This window comes from Epinephelus fuscoguttatus, linkage group LG18 (genome assembly GCF_011397635.1).
Source record: "Epinephelus fuscoguttatus linkage group LG18, E.fuscoguttatus.final_Chr_v1".
In the NCBI taxonomy this organism is placed as follows: domain Eukaryota; kingdom Metazoa; phylum Chordata; class Actinopteri; order Perciformes; family Serranidae; genus Epinephelus; species Epinephelus fuscoguttatus.
In genome coordinates this window covers 35,254,908-35,273,948 of record NC_064769.1, presented here as the reverse complement: position 1 = coordinate 35,273,948, position 19,041 = coordinate 35,254,908, and the positions used below count along the sequence as shown (strand labels likewise).

Sequence of the window (19,041 nt, the reverse complement as noted above, 5' to 3'; positions counted from 1 at the left end):
ATGTTTAAGTACATTCATCTACTTGATTTCTGCTATAGCAACATGCTTAATGTAACATGGGTTGAGTCTGAAAAGGAACTCTGTATCTGGGCAGAGATTTTATTCAATGCTTTGAGCACCACAAGCAAATTTCTTTCCTTCTCTATTGGTGGAGTAGAAATTCCAAGTCCTTCCACACATGCACTGCAAACTAGACATTACCTGGAGGAGGTGGAAGTGAGAATGCAAATGTCTAAATCAGTTGGACCGGATTTTATCCTGCCAGCTTTCCGGTTAAAAGTACATTTACTGTCAGATTGAGCCCATGTGTGAATAGAGTTTCTAATTGGAGAATTCACAGCAAGCGAGTGGGCATGTTGATGATGTTTCATTTGTGTGTCCGTGCAAAACCAAAAGAATACAAACATCTGAGGGTGAGGAAGAAGAGTCATTTACACAAAGACAGCAATGAAGATGGCTAACTGAAGAGATGACAGATTTGGGAAGGGTTGAAGCCAAAATCATCAGACAGGTTCAAGGAACAGCAAGAGACTAATTTGTTTGTGACCAAATTACGAACCGGCTACGAGACCGTGGTGTAATCTGCGTCATGTCCTGCCTCCTACATGCTCTACCCAGGCATCAGCCCTCACCTAAAGCAAACCAATTATTTCCAGTAGGTGAGAACACTTCTTAGTTTCTTCAATTTGGCACAAACGTCCACTTGGACTCAATGATGATGATTCGACTTAGATGGCCATAGGTCAAAGGTCAAGGTTGCTGTGACAATTTCTGTCGCATTCTTGTGAACATGATATCTCAAGATAACAACAGCTTGAGGGACTTGGCACAAACATTCACCTGGACTCAACCATGAACTGATTAGATTTTGGCGGTCCAAGGTCAAGGTCACCATTACTCTGCATGAATCTTATTCATGTGAACACAATATCGTAAGAACTGCTAAAGAGGCTTTATTCAAATTTGGCACAAACATTCACCTGGACTTAATGATGAACTTGTAAGATTTTGGTAAAAAGATCAAGGTCACTGTGACCTTGCATCTTTCTCATTCTTGTGAATGCAGCATCTCAACAAGGCCATGAGGGAGCTTTCTCAGATTTTGCGCAAACTTCCTTTTGGGACTGATCCGATTAGAATTTTGTGGTTGCAAGGTCAAAGGTGACTGTGACCTCACAAAACATGTTTTTGGCTACAACTCAGTAATTCAAATGCTAATTCTGACAAAATTTCACACAGATGTCTGTCCCACTTTTTAGTATTTGTAAATACTTCTCTGGCCATTATTTAAAGTCGTATCTCAGGAGCAAAAGGGGAAACATTTGGTCAGATGCTAAATTTGTGACACTAATATCAGGTGCCCATTTTGAAACAGTGCTGATTGTATAGATCGTCTGTGCTGCTGGGAGGAAGATGTGTGTGAACTGTGAAGCATTCATGTTTTCACAGACATGGATATAAACTGTAACTGCAACTTGACTGGTGTGCAGAGGCATACAACCGCAAGGCAGTAATTTTAGTTTTCTTGTAATTTGGTGCACTGAACCTTTAAGTGACAGAACTTAGACACAACTAATCCTTCTGCCCGGCTTGTTCCAAACTAAACCTCTGTTTAGTTTCTTAAGCTACAAACTAGCACATAATTGGTGTGCATGCTGCAGCTCTGGTATGTCACCAGACCAGCTCTGTGTGGGGGCTCCAGAGCGCCCCATCATGCCTGAGCTTAACCTCACCTCTCCGGGCTGAAACCGCTCTGGTCATGTCCCCCTCTGCCATGTGTTCAAGTCTCCGGTGGTCCTCTGTGGCAGCGTTGGACAGCTCCCCCTTTCCACAGAACACATCTCTTGTTTCCTCTTAACTGGTTCCAGCAGCGCTGCAGTGTTTGTCATACAGTTGGTAATGATTTAAACAAGCTCAGGGCCTCTCCTCCCTCTCCTCTGCTTTCTCACATTGCTCTTTTTCTTCTCGTTCCCATTCAGCTAATCATCGTTACAGCGGGGCTGGATTGGAGGGCAGAGAGTCGGCAATCATATGTTCTCGTTTCCTGAAGTTCTTTAAGTTCTTCAAAAAGCAACTCGTGACTTAAAGCTGGAGATTCTGTGATGTTGGTGGTCCTCAGGTCACCTGGGAGTTATGTTTGTCAGTCACTGTGATGTGAGTGCTCCATACTGGATGGTTTACAGCAGTTACCTTTCTCCACAGAGGTTATATTTTAGTGACCTTATGCAACTATATCCATTTTTTATTCATTCCATATCTGCCTTTGTCCAGGGGGGCCCCCAAATATTTTTGATAGGGGTGACCAGATGTGACCCCTCAAAATCTTGGGGTGGCACCAAAACCAAAAGCCATCACTGAATTTCAGGAACTCTATTATGCAGGCCCTTTGAAAACTATGTCAATCAGTCCCTCCAGGATTTCACGTGGAATTGTTGCAGCTTGAAAAACTGCGATGCATGTTGTGATGTTTACAGGTTGGGTGTTTTTTGCACTAAACTTGCGGGGGCAAATGAAAATTGCAGAAAAAGTCGCAATGCTGTCTCGCATTTGGAGCCTGTTATTATTTGCATTTAGTGGTTCCCACAGAATTAGAATCTATTTGTGATGGTAGAAGTCGTGGGTAGAGTGGGCACTTTTGCTGATGTTCAAGACAGCGCTGAAGGATCATCTCTGTGAGTTGCTCTCTCTGCTCAGTTAGCGCCAGCTAACACAGTAGCAGGGGCCAACATCCAACAGCCTCAACAATTACACCAACACCAAAACCTGTACCAGTTGTACAGTTAACATTTTGAGTTCCTCAACAGTTCATGTTTTATGGTCCAGTGTGTAGGATTTAGGGGGATATATTGGCAGAAATTAAATATTCATCATTATGTTTTCTTTAGTGTATAATCACCTGATAATAAGAATTGTTGTGTTTTCGTTGCTTTAGAATGAGCTGTTTATATCTACATACAGAGCAGGTCCTCTTCCACAGAGTCTGCCATGTTGTTTCTACTGTAACACAGAATGGATAAACCAAACACTGGCTCTAGAAAGGGCCATTTGCTTTTTCTTGGTGGCCACCGTAGTTCTTCCACACACTTGGCACACAGTTTCAGTTGGTTGCAATCTGCGACCTCACTCTTAGATGCCACTAAATTCTTCGCACTGGACCTTTAAAGTAAAAGTTTGACTTTTGATTTTGAGAATTAAGGTTATTGTTTTTCTTGCCAAGAGTCAGACGAGAAGGTTGACACCACTCTCATGTTTTTATGGTGAATATGTAGCTACCACCAGCAGCTGGTTAGCATAGCTTAGCATAAAGACTGGAAACGGGGGGAAACAGTTAGCCTGGCTCTGTCTGGTGATAACAAAATCCACCCATCAGCACCTCTTATGATCATTGAATAACAAATCATATCATGTTTGTTTAATCTGTAGAAAAACTGAAGTGTAAAAATGACAAATTGCTGTTTGACAAGGGACTATTTATTTATTTATTTATTTTTCTGGAGTCTTCACAGTTCTTATCCAAGAAATCGTCTGGCACATAACCCCGTTCAATGGTGATTTATCGTTTTTACACTTTGTAAGATGACGTGTTAATCGGTGAGTTTTAAAGGAGCCGGTTGGTGGATTTTATTGGCTTTGGACAGAGCCAGGCTAGCTGTTTCCAGTTTGTATGCTAAGTTAAGCTAACAAGCTGCTGGCTGTAGCTTCATGTATATCTTAAAGACATGAGATTAGTGTCAGTCTTCTTATCTTACTCTTGACAAAACAACCAATAAGCACGCTGTCCATCATGTCAGTCTATTCCCCTAAGACTTACAGTTTGCTCTCGTCAAGCAGCAGCCTGTCAGGATAAAGCACTGCTGACCTCTCCCGTCATCGCCTCTTGCCATCATTTCTACCCACTGTGCATGTTTGATCCTTCCGTCAGCCTCTATATGTCTGACATTTTGTCTCCTGACTCCTAAACATCATATGGTGTTACATTCAAGTGAAGGCAGAATATATGAGCGTCAGTAGAGCTGCAGACTGGAGGAGAACACGAGCCTCGACGTGGTAAAACACACAGGTAGTCGTCAAGACCAGCATTTGATGTAGACCACTTAAGGTGGGGGAGCTGCTGGGCCACAATTACACGTACGCACACACACATCTACCTACCTACACACAGGTATAAAAGTTGCCCATGTGTTTCTAGTCTTGCTCCTTATGGGCCACATGATACACTTCCCGTCTCAACAGGAAAACTCTCCTGTAAACCAGCCTCATTAGCCCACTGACCTGTTCTGTGTGTGTTTGTGTGTGTGTGTGTGTGTTGCACAGGGCCGACCCCCCTGCAGGATCCAGTAAGCAGCAGCAGACTCCCCCCCAGCGCTCCACAGATGCTGCAGCAGCAATTTCAGCAGAGGAGGACCTGTTTGATGACTTTTGACCCTTCAGGTCCACACTGGTTCCACTGGTCTGTACAACGACAGAACAGTGGTATATTATTTGGTAAAGGTGTCATATTTTTATACTGGATTTATGTATTAAGGTTCACGGATCGCAGTAAAATTATTTCTAAGGAACTGATCCGGTTACAAGGGAGAAAAACAATGTGCCTCTGTAAGGTGTTTTTCCACTACAAGCCTCCAAAACAGCTTTACTTCACTTCACTCATTTGGTGTTTTGATGATGCTGGTGTTCTCTTAGGTGTTCAACCACTTAAAGGATCCCTAAAATCTCAAGAACCACCTGAGGATCCTAAAGTGACACCAAAACCACCAAAATCAACCCTAGAAAGTCATTAAGAATCACTACAATGAGCTTAAGATCCTGATTGAGCCTCAGCAACACCTAAACATTCTAACTGATTGCTAGAACCCCTAAAATCTCCTTCAGGCCCACTGCAACCACCGATAGGACACCTAGAACATCCCAAATGATTGCAAGAACTACCTAGAAGAACTTACTACCTCTCGAAGGACTACTTAAACCATATAAAGGAACCCTAGAACCTCCTAAAGGACCCCTTGAACTGCCTAAAGGAATGAAGAACATCCTAATGTGACGCTTCGACCACCTACAGATTCCAAAGAAGTACTAGGACCACACCCTCAAACCACCTTAATAAACCAGGACCTCTTAAAAGATTGAAAGGAAACCTAGATATTATGGAGGATCGCTCAGGTTACGTAACGGAAGTGTAAAACATCCTATAGATTGCTAGAACCACCTAAAGAATTTTAAGGATTGCAAGAACCACCTAAGGGAATCTTAGAACATCATGAAGGTTTCCTTAAGTCACCAATTGGAAGTGTAGAACATTGTAAATGACCACTAGAACCACCTTAAGATCTCAAAGGATTGCTAGAACCACCTTAAGTAATCCTAGAACATCATGAAGGTGATTGCCAGAATCACCGAAAGATGTTAAGGATTGTTCGAATCACCTATAACAAATCTAGAACATCATGAAACATCACTAGATGGAATCCTAATGAAAGCGTAGAACATTCTAAATGATCGCTAGAACAACCTTAAGATCTTAAAGGGATGCTAGAACCACCTACAGGAATCATAGAACATCACAATGGATTGCTAGAGCCACCAAACAGAAGCCTAGAACATCGTACATGATCGCTAGAACCACTTTAAGACCTTAAAGGATTGCTAGAACCACCCTAAGGAATCCTTGAACATCATGAAGGATTCCTGGAGCCACTTCATTTGAGTCTAGAACATCCTAAGTCATTGGTAGAACCACCTAAATATCTTCAAGGATTGCCCAAACAATCTAAGCAAACCCTACCAGAACCTAAATGATTGCTATAGCCATCTAAAGTAAAAGTAGAACCTCATAAAGGATTGCTGCAACCACCTTAAGATCGTAAATGATCACTACAACCACTTAAAGGAACACTAGAACATTGTAAATGATCATTAGAACCACAGTAAAATCCTAGAGCATCTCTAGAACCATTTAAGGCAACCCTAACTACTCCTGTAGGATTTCCTGAACCACCTAGAAAAATCAAAACCTCAAAAAGAATCACTACAACCGTCTAAAGATCCTAAATGATCCCTGGAAACACCTACAGAAACCCCAGAATATTCTAAATGATTGCTGGAACCGCCTAAAGGAACCCTTTAAATCTCCTTTAGGCCCACTGGAACCACCCATAGAACACCTAGGAGATCCCAACTGATCACAGCAACCACCGAAATGAACCTCAGAAAATCCTATAGGACCACTTGAACAGCCTAAAGGGAAACATAGAACACCTTAACAGGTTGCTAGAACTTCTTCAAGATCCTAAAGGAATACTAGAATCTCCCTTAGGCCTTCCTAGCACAACAGATCTTAAATGGTCCCAAGAACCACCTAAAGGAACCCCTAAAATCTCCTTCAGGCCCACTAGAACCACCTGTGGGATATCTAGGACATCCCAAATAACTGTCAGCCACCTAAAGGAACCCTACAGGAACCTGAATGATTGCTATAACCACCTAAGTTAACCCTAGAACCTTGTAAAGAATTGCTGCAACCAAGTTAAGATCCTAAATGATTAGTAGAACCCAATAAATATTCCGAAGGATCTCTAGAAACACAGAAAGTGGCTTTTCTTCCTAAAGGATTGCTAGAACCACCTCAACAACCCTAGAACCTCCATGATGTGGTATCTTGGAAGGCCACAGTGATCCTAATGTCCTGTATGGAAGATTCCGCGTTCACTGTGTTTCTCCACTCATTTATTTCTTAACCCTGTCGCCTGTCTGAAGTTCTGCAGGATAATGATGTATTTTAATAGCTGGGAAGAACTTTTAACTTTTGTAATGTGCTTCATGAACTGAAAATGAATTGTGATTTTTACAATTTTGCAAACTTGTCCATTTTAATATTTGTAATAAACAGTGTGATCATGTTATTTTGTCATATAAATTAGGTTGTGTATGTGTTTTTTTAAAAGTTACCTTTAAAGGGGAACCAATTTTAAATGTCAAAATCAATGTGCTAATCAAGGGACCTGAGTCCTGGTTTAAAATCTCGTGCAAGTTTCAACTGTGTGCTGGCTGATGGTTAACTAGTTGTGCACCATGCTCATACTGGTTCTCTCAGTTTGAGGGCTTTGAAGGCAGCGGTGGACTTGAGAGTAACTAGTTTGTACAGCGTGTTGTCCGACCACATCTGAAGGCAAAAGGCGTCGTTACGGGGCGTGATAATCGTTAAAATGTGGGAACAATACTGCACGGTTTCAGACGGTCTCTCCTGGAAGGCAGTCATAGTGTTTCATCCTGTCCAGGGGCAACTTATGGTTATTCTCAGTTAAATCAGCTCCACTACAGCAGTTGCTTTTAGAAACTGAAAGCTTTGTGATTTAAGAGGCTTTAACAACTATAGGATACAAAAACCACACTGGTAACTATAGTTTACCAGTACGGCAGCACAAGCACTTTGGGTTTTGTCCATATCCAGTGCTCAAATTTGGCCAGGACTCACCAGTACGCAGTGCTGTTACTTCTACGTTTTACTCTTTGATGGACCGTTACTTTGCCTTCTTACAAGCTGGTCTATCTATATCAGGTTCTTAATTGATGGCCCTACATGAACTGCATTACCCAGGGGGCAACGGGGAAATACGTGGCGCTCACCTGTTCCCATGCTCGCCTGCCTGCTTTCTTTGTCGGCGGCGAGTCTAACATTATATTCCAGTAATGTTGGCCCGGCTTCAAAAATGGCAACACAAAGAGAGTAGAGTCAGAGGACGAAACATTTCAAGTCCTACGTTAATAAATGCAGCCCAGGAGCAGCAGGTTAATGTTATTCTCACTCCTATAGATGTTTTCCCATTTCCCATTTTTTCGCCAATTCATTCCATTGAGAATTGCTCTCCTGGTGCATACACTGACAATTAGTTTCTGGGTTTACTTCCACAGTTACCGGCCTGCTGAATATGAACAGTGGTGTTTCTTCTACTGGCCCCACACTCGAGTTCTCGCTAAGCTTTAATACCATAGTCTGTATTTGTCAATCCGTAAAGGAAACAGATTAATGATGCTGGTTAGCCAGTTAGCACATTAACAACACAACCTGATGTTGAAAGAACAAATTGTATCTACCATGCACCAGTGAACAGTAACACAGTTTCAAACTGTTTCTGCTAAAGAGCTCATTGGCTAAAAAATAATCATACCTAATACACCAAGTTTTTTAATCTCACTCCCTCTTGACTTTAGCTCATTGTTTACTTTCCTCACTTCCATTTCTCTTCTTGTGCACTGAGCTAAACTGCCAATCAGAGTGATTTCACTTATTGACAGGCTCCACTGCTGATTCAACAGGCTGAATCGACCAAAAAAAGCTGACAAGGGCCAATGAGGGCCAATATTGCAGGACACACCGTAAAAACTTCGGTGACAGATGCTTACAAATGGCCCGATATTGACCAAGGGCCAATATTGTCAAGGCCCAAACACAAAAACTTGACTCACTCATAGAAGTTTAATCTGAGATGGTGTGTGCACGGGTATTGCAATATGTTTTTAAATCTGTGGCGTCCTGAATGTTTAATGAACAGCCCCAGACTTCTCAGACACTTTTAGCAACTCACCGCTCAGAGGGAACTCATTCAGCGGCTCCTCTGGCAGCAGCACAGCGTCTCTCTCTCTCTCCTCTCTCGCAACTATTAACTATTAATATTGATACTACTAATATTGTAATACTAATACTATTAATATTGTAACAGAATCTGAATCTCACTCTGAGTTACTGTTGTTGTTCACAAACTAAAGAAATGAGAGATCATTTTAGTTTTTACTGAATATTTGAAGGTAAATTGTACTAATTTGTCATATCGTCAAAAATATCGTTATCGCTAGAATACCCTGAAATATCGTGATATTATTTTAGGGCCCACCCCTAGAAGAGCAATATTAAATCAGTGCAATGTCCCTTTAATGTCTCTCAGTGTCTCCCTCCCTTTCCTTCACTCCTCTGTCTCTAACACTCTCTCCCACTCAGGCTTCCCCCTTCCTCACTTCCTCCATCTCACTTCTGTCTCCCCGCCCCTCCCTCCTTCTCCCTCCTTCTCCCCCCGCGCTGGGCGGTGTATTATCGGGGGAGGTGTACGGACATGTGCGCCCCTCCTCTGCCTAATGTCTGGATAATAGCGCGTGTAAAGTGGATTTGAACTTGCGGCCGGTGCTGAGAGGAGGAAGAGGTCCGAGCAGCAGACATCACTGCAGAAACAGGCGCTGTCACACTGTGTGCGGTTTGTTTGGGACCTGCGTGGATCTTCTTTCTTCTGGAAAAGTTTGAAGTGATAAAGCAGCACGAGCCAAGTGGACTTTTAGATTTTTTTTTTTTTTTTTTTTTAGGATTTACAAGGTAAGATTTTCAGTTTTCTTCCTGCACAGACTATTCTCAAAGTGTGTCTACATCTTACTGAAGATGCAGGATTCATTTAGATCTTTACTGTAAATCAGTGCAGTGATCTGCATGTGTGCATGAGACCGCCTGAGGAGCAGATCTGTTGGCTGGGCAGGAATGTTCCCACACTGATAAACCCGCATGATAAGACACCCCATTGATAAAAGTGACAGTTGGGACCAATTAGGCCCATTTACATCCATTCACAGTCTAACCACTTGATCACTTGATAAGCTTTATCACCACAGCTGGGCTCTCTCTGCTCCTGCTGCAGCTGTGGTCACATCTGTCACTGAAACTTCTGCCTCTCTGGCATCTTAAAAGTGATATAATTAACTATAATCGTTATAAATATATAAAACTCTGTTGGACAACCCATGTTAGGGAATAATTTCCAGCAAAACATCTAAAGCGCATAAATATAAAGTACAAAAGCTCAATACAGTCAGTGTCAGGGATTACCTAGTTACATGTAGTTTCTGAGAAAAAAAAATGTAATTAAATTAAAGTTTCTTATCAATATATTGGTGACATCATTACATCTGAATTTTACTATTTTATTTTATTTTATTTATTTAATTTTATTTTCGGTAAAACTTTATATTTTTAATTTAACATTCATTATTGCTTTGCTATTTTTTCCACTGTGGGAATGTTTTCTTTTGCCATTGACTATTTCTGGACATTTTTTAGGCTTTATTCCCAGGTTTGCTAGAAAGTAATCAAATGTAATAAGTTACATTACTTTGAAGTAATTTAAATTGTGACATTACTTTTGATCTGTACCCTTTTACATTTCAAAAATAACCTTCCTAACTGTGGATACAACGCAAAGTTTATTTGCAGGTCACATATTTAAACTGTGCAGGGTTACAAATATTGTAAGAGTGAAAAGAAACTTATAATAAATGATATGTGGATAGTGTAGTAATGTGAGTACATACAGTTGGTAAATCAAAGCTTACATGCAGTGGAAGGTGTACTACAGCTGTAACAGCAACAGGAAGTTATTAAGCAGCGATTCTGATAATAATTTCAGTCAGTTTTTAATCAAAAATTCCAAATATTGCTGATTTTATTTGTCTTATTTTAAAATAAATGACATATTTCAAAGTTTTGGACGGCTATTGGGACTCCAGTAAGGGCACTTTTTTTCTCCATGTGTTTTATATTTGATAGTGAAAACTGTTTGTAGATTAATCAGTGATAATTAAAATCATTTCTAGTTGCAGCTCTTCTCAGATTCTGTTCTTTAGCAGAAGTTTATTTCAGCTGAAGTAGAGAAGTACTGTCAGCTAAATGTGCTCTAAGTATTAAAAGTAAAAGTACTTATGATGCAGCAGAGCTGTCCCTGCAAGTGTCATATTACATATTATAATATTAAATGACATATTCTTTACTGTGTTGAGACAATCTTTAAAGTCCCCTCCTGAGCTTAACTGTGCAGGATGATGTTTGTTTTCACATCACTCTGCTGGAGGAGGAAAGTTTCTCTGAGCTCACCTTAAATCTCAGTTTACCATCTGGCTGTACCTGCAGGATTTGTGACATCACAACTAGTTTGGAGCCAATCAGGGTCCAGTGTGGAACTTGCAACACCAGTGTGATGTGGAAACAAACACTGAGACTTTTCAGTGAAGTAGGAGACCTCTTGTGTCCAGCAGCTAAACTTATGAGAAAATATTTGGGTATTTTCAAATTCTGGATTCATCAATGAGAGAAGGGAGGAGGAGATTCAACTTGTAGAAGTTTTAAAGAGGCAACTTTAGAAAAGTTTTTTGGGTATTATTCAAAGCAGAGTATGTTTTTATGTCTTAAACATGTCTGAAGGGAATCACTGAGTAAAAGAACAGAAGTCAAAATATCAGAATAAAGGTACTTAAAGTATCAAAACTAAAAGGACTTATTATGCAGCAGAACTTCCCCCTTTCAGAGTCTTACTGTCATTCATCATAATTAGGGTTCGGGCAGCTAAGCTGCCAGGACACTATTGTTATCCTAGGTCTTCTTCTTCTTTCTTCTTCTGAGGAAATCATACTTCCCATGGGTGAAAACTCACCAAACTTTGCACAAAGGTCCAGTCTCATGCCAGATATCCTCAGCTGTAAACTCAAGCCAATAGTCCTGATGGTGGCGCTACAGCAAGCGTCTAAAGTTCAAAACTTTGAAAATTCATAACAAATCAACCATACGTGCTACAACTTCTCAACTTTCATCAAACTGTAGCCCCAATACTGAAGAAACTTTTGTACATTTAAACTTATTAAAAATTATGAAGTTCATCACTGTTTTTTTCAAAAACTGTAAAACTTCTTAAACCTATCTCCTCCCACAATTTTTGCTCAAGTGACACCAGACTTGCTACAGAGCATCTTCAGACTGTCCTACACAAACTACGTTTCTCAGATTTTTGATTTATCAAAAATGGAGCCTACAGTGCATCAAAATGTTTGACTGTAAACGGTACTGTAAACATATACATGCAAATTCTTGCTAAATAAATCTTCAACGTTCATGAAAAAAAATAACAAAATTCTAGAGTCATGGTAGATGATGTGTGGCAAATTTCAGAATTTTATCTCGAAAACTGAATTTTTGACAGCATTTTGAATTTTGCTCTAATGTGAACAATTGGAGTCAATGTAAAAATGGCAATTTTAAACATCAGTTTTTCACTTATGGAGCAAATCAATCATTGTTACAAACAAATTACCAACATCTCCATGCTGTCTAGATGCAATATGTGTATTTTCAGATTTTTGTCTTAATAACTGAATTTTTGACAGCCGTTTGAAATCTGCTTTTCCATGCATGGACGGCTGCTAAACCTGCACGTCTGGCTTAGTCAGTCTGTGAAGCTACACATGAATTGTCACTGACCAATTAGCTCAGTGAGATAGAAACTGATTCTTAGTCTCAGAGGTTGTGAGTTCAAGCCTCAGCTGATGCAAAAGGCAGATTGTGTTGCTAAATTCCTAAATGTCTTCCAATTCTTCTGCTTGTTGCTCAGAATTGCCTAAAAATGCCCGGACCCGACCCATCGCTGCACAGCAGCTATAATTTGTCTTTATTATTACATTTTTTTTTGTGTGTAAGCCACACTTTAATGTCCTTCTGGTCAAAGTGGAGCTAATTTTAATCACTTCTTATGTATTTTTATATATTTTTTTTTATCTGCAAAGCCACTTAAACTAAGTTAATAAAAGCTGGAACTCATTATTGTTTTTATTATCAATGAATCTGCAGCTTGTTTTCTACATTAATCGATTATCTGATTTGTTGTATGCATGTTTTGAGTTTCCACAGCACACTCAAATGCATTCAAACTTTTTGGTTTTATTCAACCAACACTCCAGAACTCAAATATAATCAGTTTAATGTCACATATAGAAAAGAAAAACATAAAATGTTCACATCTCAGACTCTGGAATTAGTGACAAATAACAATTGCTCCAGTAATAAAATAGTTGCCGATTATTTTCAAGTAGCAGAAAGTGGAAAAACTTAAGTAACATACCTCAAAACTGTACTCAACCTCCTGCGACCGTGTGAGAGCCTGGTCTCACTCTGAAGTCGTTGAAATCCAGCCCTTGCGGTGACTTGCAGCGTCAGAAACCAACAAGAAAAGGCGTCCTTCAACCTTATACTTCATTCTGCTTAACTGAGACCTGCTGTCCTCATTCGTGGACACATGTATGCGCCATCTAGTGGTAGCAAGACCACAATACACTAATGAAATAAGCCGTTTTATATTTTATTGCACATGAGTGACTACTACAAATGAGCCCAGTGTCCTCATGAGGACATCAGTTCAAAAACTACTTTCAGTTCAAAGACAGTGCTTAGTTTTCTACACTTATCAGGTCCCTCTCATCCCAAATAGCTCAGAGAAAAACACACACCAAACACAAGCTCAGGTCTCAGGAGGTTAACTATCAGTGTTTCCTTCCCATCCCTGATGTTTGTATTATTTTATGACTCTGCTCTCTGTCTCTCCAGATTGTGTTGAGATGCTTCTACACGTCCTCACACACCTGCTCTGCCTGGTGTGTTTGTGTTCCGCTCGTCCTCAACCAGGTGAGTGCAGTCCAACAGAAAATTAAAAGACTGAAGCTTAAATCCAAAAAACTCCATCACCACTATTTTCCCCTCCTCCTGCTCCTTTTGTTTCTCTGTGATGAAGACGTAATAACACATGAGACAGGTTTCAGGTCCAACACTGACAAAGTGGAAAATGATTATTACTCCAACACAAGAGGCTCTGAACACATGCTTTCCACTCATCCCTGGTTACACACACACAAACACACACACATGCAGATTCCTGCATCTTTGTAGCAGGAATCAGTGTGTGGGAGCCAGAGTCTGATTGCTGCTGTGTTTGCTGCCAGTTGTAGAAATGCTCCAGATACTTTTCAATGGCCCCAGAAAAATGGATCTTTACTTGTCTGTCAGCCTGATGCATTACTCATGTGTTCAGCATGTTTCACACCAGTTTGGGGAAACTGAACATGTACTCCAGGCAGAGCTGCTGGGTTGAAAAGATTAAGGAAGGCGTCTTCTGCTCCTTTGATCATCTTTTTAAATAAGCAGTGTTGGAAAAAGTACTCAGACCCTTCACTCAATAAAAGTAGAAATACCACAGTGTAGAAATATGGTTACAAGTGAAACTGATGCATTCAAATTTTTAGTAAAAGAACAACAGTATTGGTATCAAAAAATGTATAAACCTGAGGTAGGCAGTTTTCTGATAAGGGCACGAAAACAGCAGTATTTGAAAATACTCTCTCCTCCTGCAGCTCCACCCTCTCTGTCTTAAGCTCCTCCCACCAGATGACTGTTACCCTGTGTTTCCCATCTATGTGTATTTATCAGACCACAAATGAGACAAGAATTAGCAAGCTAACCCCGCGGTCCCTCTGCCTTGCTCCCCGCCATTGTGGACTGCTTCACCAGGGAGAGAGCGGGTAACTGGGTCTTCCCTGTGTAACAGCAGCAACAGAAAGTTTGCTGATCCAGTGGGAAGTCGGGGCTTTCAAAACCACCGCAGTTGGGATTTGTGCTAACTGGATTCGGCTTGCTGTGGCCGCTAACTAGGGCTCCATCTCCGCAGCTGTTGCCCGCTCTCCTCTTGGCGAGATGGTCTGTAGTGGCGAGGAGTGAGGCGGACAGGCTTTAGCTAATATTAGCTTCATAAACGTGAACTTGAAGCCACAACAGTGAGCCTTTAATAGTGATGCACCGATCCAATATCTGGATCGAATATCGGCCCCGATATCATCAAAATAGATGGATCGGGTATCAGAAAATGCAACCTATGCCTGAGGCGATCCTTTCCCGTTAAATCTATTGTGACGCGAGCTACGTCATACGTCATGGAGCGAAGGAGAGAATCTGCTGTGTGGACGTATTTCACACTATTTCAACTGCTGTTGCACAATTGTTTATTTTTGTTAAACATAAATAGTTCATCGTTGCATTAATCTGTTTCATCTTGTTTCATTTTATCTTAGGAAAGATCTGTGTAGTCATCAATGCCTGATGCCTCTAGTCTTTCCTGTTCTACATGTAAAGGTATATAGCTTTTTAGGTCAACTATGGTATTGGATCGGTATCGGGTATCGGCTGATATTCAAAGCCTCGGGATCGGGATCCAAACTGAAAAAGCTGGATCGGTGCATCTCTAGCCTTTAACTCCAGTTACTAGAAGGCTAAACTATTTGCAACAAGTTTTATTTGGTTTATTGTCAGACTCTTTCTGATAAGTCCATCTTCATTTTTTGGGTTGCTTTGCAGTGTCGTTGCCAATGCTGCAATAGCAACTTTCTCTGCAGGATTCTCCACCACTGAATCAGGCTTTCACCATTTGAAGGGACGTGCACACACATCTGCATTTGTAGAACAGCCAATAGGAACGCCCTCTCTCTGAAATGACCTGTCACCCATCACGGGCTAGATTTTCTAAAGCCTGAAAACAGAGCCAAGAGGAGGTGCAGGGGTCTATTTTTCTCCCAGACCACTTGAATTACAATAAACTCAAAGTTTATTATGGGATTTTAGCCCAGTGGAGCCAAAATAAAACTGCCTGACCCAGTTTTAATGCATCAACAATTAACATCCAGTACTGTTCTGAAATGGGCCATTCTCCATAATGAGTACTTTTGGTATGTTAAAGCTGGTTAGACAGTTTTATTTTGATGTTTTTTGGCAAAAATCCCATAATACGGTCTGAGAGAAAACTCTAATATGTAAAAATGTTCTCTTGTTTAGCTCCTAAATGAGAAGATTTTCCGTAGATCTTCGACTAAAGTTGCTGTTCCGTGTTATGGCTCACACACTCATGCAGGATCCTGTCTTCCAGCACCACCACACACAATGACGATACACACGAACCCTCCTGTGACCGGCTCTCTGGCAACCCGGGTGGTGCTTCCCTGCCACTTCTCCATCCCAAGCGGCACGACACACACTCCTCCACCCGGACCTCCCGTCCCCGCCGTTCACACCACCCCGAATCCCGCGGAGGAGCTCAGGATCAAGTGGACCAAACTGGAGGAAGCAGGAGAGAAGGTGGTGCTAGTGGCGCAGGGAGTGGTGGTGAAGGTGGGGCAGGGCTACAGGGGGAGGGTGTCGGTGCCCAGCCATCCGCTGTCTGTCGGGGACGCCTCCTTGATCATCGTGCGGCTCAGGGCCAGCGACGCAGGGCTTTACCGCTGTGAGGTCATGCACGGGATGGAGGATACCCAGGACACCGTCAGCCTCAACGTCACCGGTGAGTACAACAAACACACCCTGCCAACTCTACACTTTTATTGGTCAAATTAACAGTCAGTATGTGACTTAATCCAGATGTGTGAACGCACATACTGTTTTCTTTAAAGCTGCTCTAATTTGAAGGTCTTAAAATGAGGTGTTGTCAGCCATATTGTTGGCGTTTTGCTATTTTGAGGCAGCAGTGAGTGATTGCACCACTGACCAACAAAATCCTGGTCTAAAGTCAGAATGGCGCAGCATCTTCCTGCTATTTAAAAGGCTTACAATTCAGATAGTAGGATGCACCTACATAGGCAGTGTACATACACTCTGCTTGTTACACACAGGGATGTGTGGATGGGTTGCAGGTGGATGAAATAACACATCATTAATAAGGAAAATGTTAATGACATTCTGTAAAATGTGAACATAGCAGAGATCAGAGCAGAGCTTCTGTCAGATGCCCCATGAAGAGAGACGCGGTGCACATTTACACACAAGGAACAGCGTAACTTTGATTGATTATTTCAGAAGCTAAAGGTTTAGTTCTGTTTCTTCTGTGAAGTCTATGAGTACAGCTTTAATTTTGATGCTTAAATGTCCAATGATATGTGCTGCAGTGACATAACTGCTTCTCCAATTTGCCAAATCTACTACGTAAATAGCAGTGCGTCAGGTGCAGGCACACCTGGCTTTTAAAGGGCATGGGAGATGACACTCAACCCAAAGATTTTCAGTTTGGTATTAGCTGTTTGAGCATCACATTCTCACTCCGACCTTGTCACATATTTAAGCAATATCACACTCAAGCTCGTGATGTTGTACTCGTATATCGTCGCGGCTGTGATTTGGTCATAGGCACGAGATAACATCACGAGCTTGAGTGTGATATTGCTTTTATACAACAGTTCAACAGTTAAATAAGCAAGGCTGATTAAGAAATGTTGAAAAATTTAAGCATTTTATTTGTCTTCCGCCAACAAAAATAGTTCCCTCAGGACTCCGCTGTCACCGTTGCCATGTAACGCAGACATGGTGCGCCAGGCACTTACTCTTTATACACATTTATCTGCACGTTTCCATTAATTGTGCAGCCGGTGAAATAAGTCTGTGGTGACTGCATGGTGGATTGTGGCTTTAGGGCGCGACTCCTAATTAGAAGACTAACTTTACACATTGGCTACGTTAAAACAACATCATACCTGTGCCCACTCACTGTCATGATCTCCCTAGCTTCAAGACCCGCATCTGACAGCTTCTGTATGGCAGTCGCCCTGAGGCTGTGATTGGTGTAGATAGCTGTTGTCCCCGCCTCTTTACACATCTTCGGCAGCATCTGTGCGAGTGAGTTTATTCCCAGCGGAGCTTTAGTGTACCAGATATTGTCTGTGTGAGCTGCTGTCATCCTGGGCTTCAGATAAAGGGCATTTGCATCTGGTGGAAGTTTGTTTCAATACTGTTCCAGGGATGTAACGCAACTGCTGACCTAACTGACACTAACCGTCAGTTTTGATTTGATTGTTGATTGCAATCAGCTGTGAGGCGGAGTGATACATACACAGTGAAATAACCGTGATGTTGTACTCCAATATCGTCACGGTTTTACTGTCTCTCAACCAATCAGATTGCAGGGCCGGAACTAACTGTTGTATAATGATGTTTTGGTTGTGGGCTTTTTACTTCCACGTACGACAAACGACAAACACACATGGTTGGGTTCAGGCAATAAAAGCCAAAGAAGAACAGGGGGAAAAAAGGAAAAGGAAAAATGAACAGGGTTTGGCTTTATGGCGGCCTGCCACAATTAAAACATCTGCTGTCACAAATAGATTTTCTGTTTTTGGAGATGGACCACTCATACATTTGGTTTTCGGAGTGCAGATCATAGTCAGGGCAGAGATGGAACAGCAGAACAACAGGTACACTGAAAATGAACGCATTCAGTCTACAGGGTCTAAAAGTTTGCATTCACTCGCAGCAGCTGCTCCTCTCAGATCTGATCAGCTCTAAACGCAAACCCCACTCTCTCTCAGGTGAAAGTCGGCGTTTGTTGGACTCATCCACCACCCCTCCTGCCTGCCCCATTCAGACTTTTGCCACCTTATTTTTTGTCCTTGTCCCACCGTTTTTCCCCCTGAGGCTGCCGAACGCCTTTAAACTACAACAGCAACCAGCCATGTATCATGCTGACGGTAGAGGACGCCTTTTTTCATTGGTTCCTGACGCCGCAAGTCACTGCCCAAGCGCCAGATTTCAATGACTTCTGAGTGAGACCGAGCTTGTTTGAAGCGACTTAAACAATGAGCTAATTAGCAAATTGTTGCAGATAAATGATCTGGCCTTTTAAAAACTTGTGCACAATAAACCCGTTTATACAAAGACGCTAAACACAACTTGAGAGGCAGTAAGTGATTGGTCCTTCTGTATAAACAGCATCTATATATAAACATCACTTCATATATTCAGTTGTAGTGAATGTCAAAGATTTGTGGTGTTTGTCCGTCAGAGGGAATCCAGTGGAAATCCCACAGAGCCGTGAGGACACTGACCCTCGCTCCCAGACATTTACACAGATTCCACATTTATACTGAACAGGACTCTTTGTTGAGCAGCTCCACACAAAGACGCTCCCTATGAGTGACACACAACTCTCCATTTCACAGCTCAGCCCATCTATTCACATCCTCCTGCAGCTCTGCCAGGATTATAATAATCCTCCCATCCAGCTGGAAATAAAGGAGCTAATGACACAAGACCACAGATACATATAGTATCAGGATGACAGCTGAAATCGCTGCAGGATCTTGTTTCTCTATAGTGTCGTGTAATGATAGGCGGAGTGATCCGGTTTCTGTCAGGAATCTGAAGTGTGATAATGTTAACGGGAG

The 19,041-nt window shown here is 41.7% G+C and overlaps 2 protein-coding genes across 3 annotated transcripts in view; both read left to right on the top strand.

The window, feature by feature from the left end:
• xrcc4 (X-ray repair complementing defective repair in Chinese hamster cells 4) overlaps positions 1-6,885 on the top strand; it is a 53,616-nt gene extending 46,731 nt beyond the window's left edge. Inside the window, exon 8 of the mRNA XM_049603598.1 lies at positions 4,315-6,885. Within this exon, the coding sequence (XP_049459555.1) occupies positions 4,315-4,423 (109 nt within the window). The 3' untranslated portion in view covers positions 4,424-6,885. The remainder of the gene's footprint in view (positions 1-4,314) is intronic.
• Positions 6,886-9,147: 2,262 nt separating this feature from the next.
• LOC125905549 (versican core protein-like) overlaps positions 9,148-19,041 on the top strand; it is a 51,731-nt gene continuing 41,837 nt past the window's right edge. Inside the window, exons 1-3 of one of the 2 annotated variants that reach the window (XM_049603569.1) lie at positions 9,148-9,358; positions 13,400-13,477; positions 15,762-16,172. In XM_049603569.1, the coding sequence (XP_049459526.1) occupies positions 13,411-13,477; positions 15,762-16,172 (478 nt within the window). In that variant the 5' untranslated portion in view covers positions 9,148-9,358; positions 13,400-13,410. Of the gene's footprint in view, positions 9,359-13,399; positions 13,478-15,746; positions 16,173-19,041 lie in introns of both variants that reach the window. The other variant, XM_049603568.1, reaches the window with a different exon arrangement.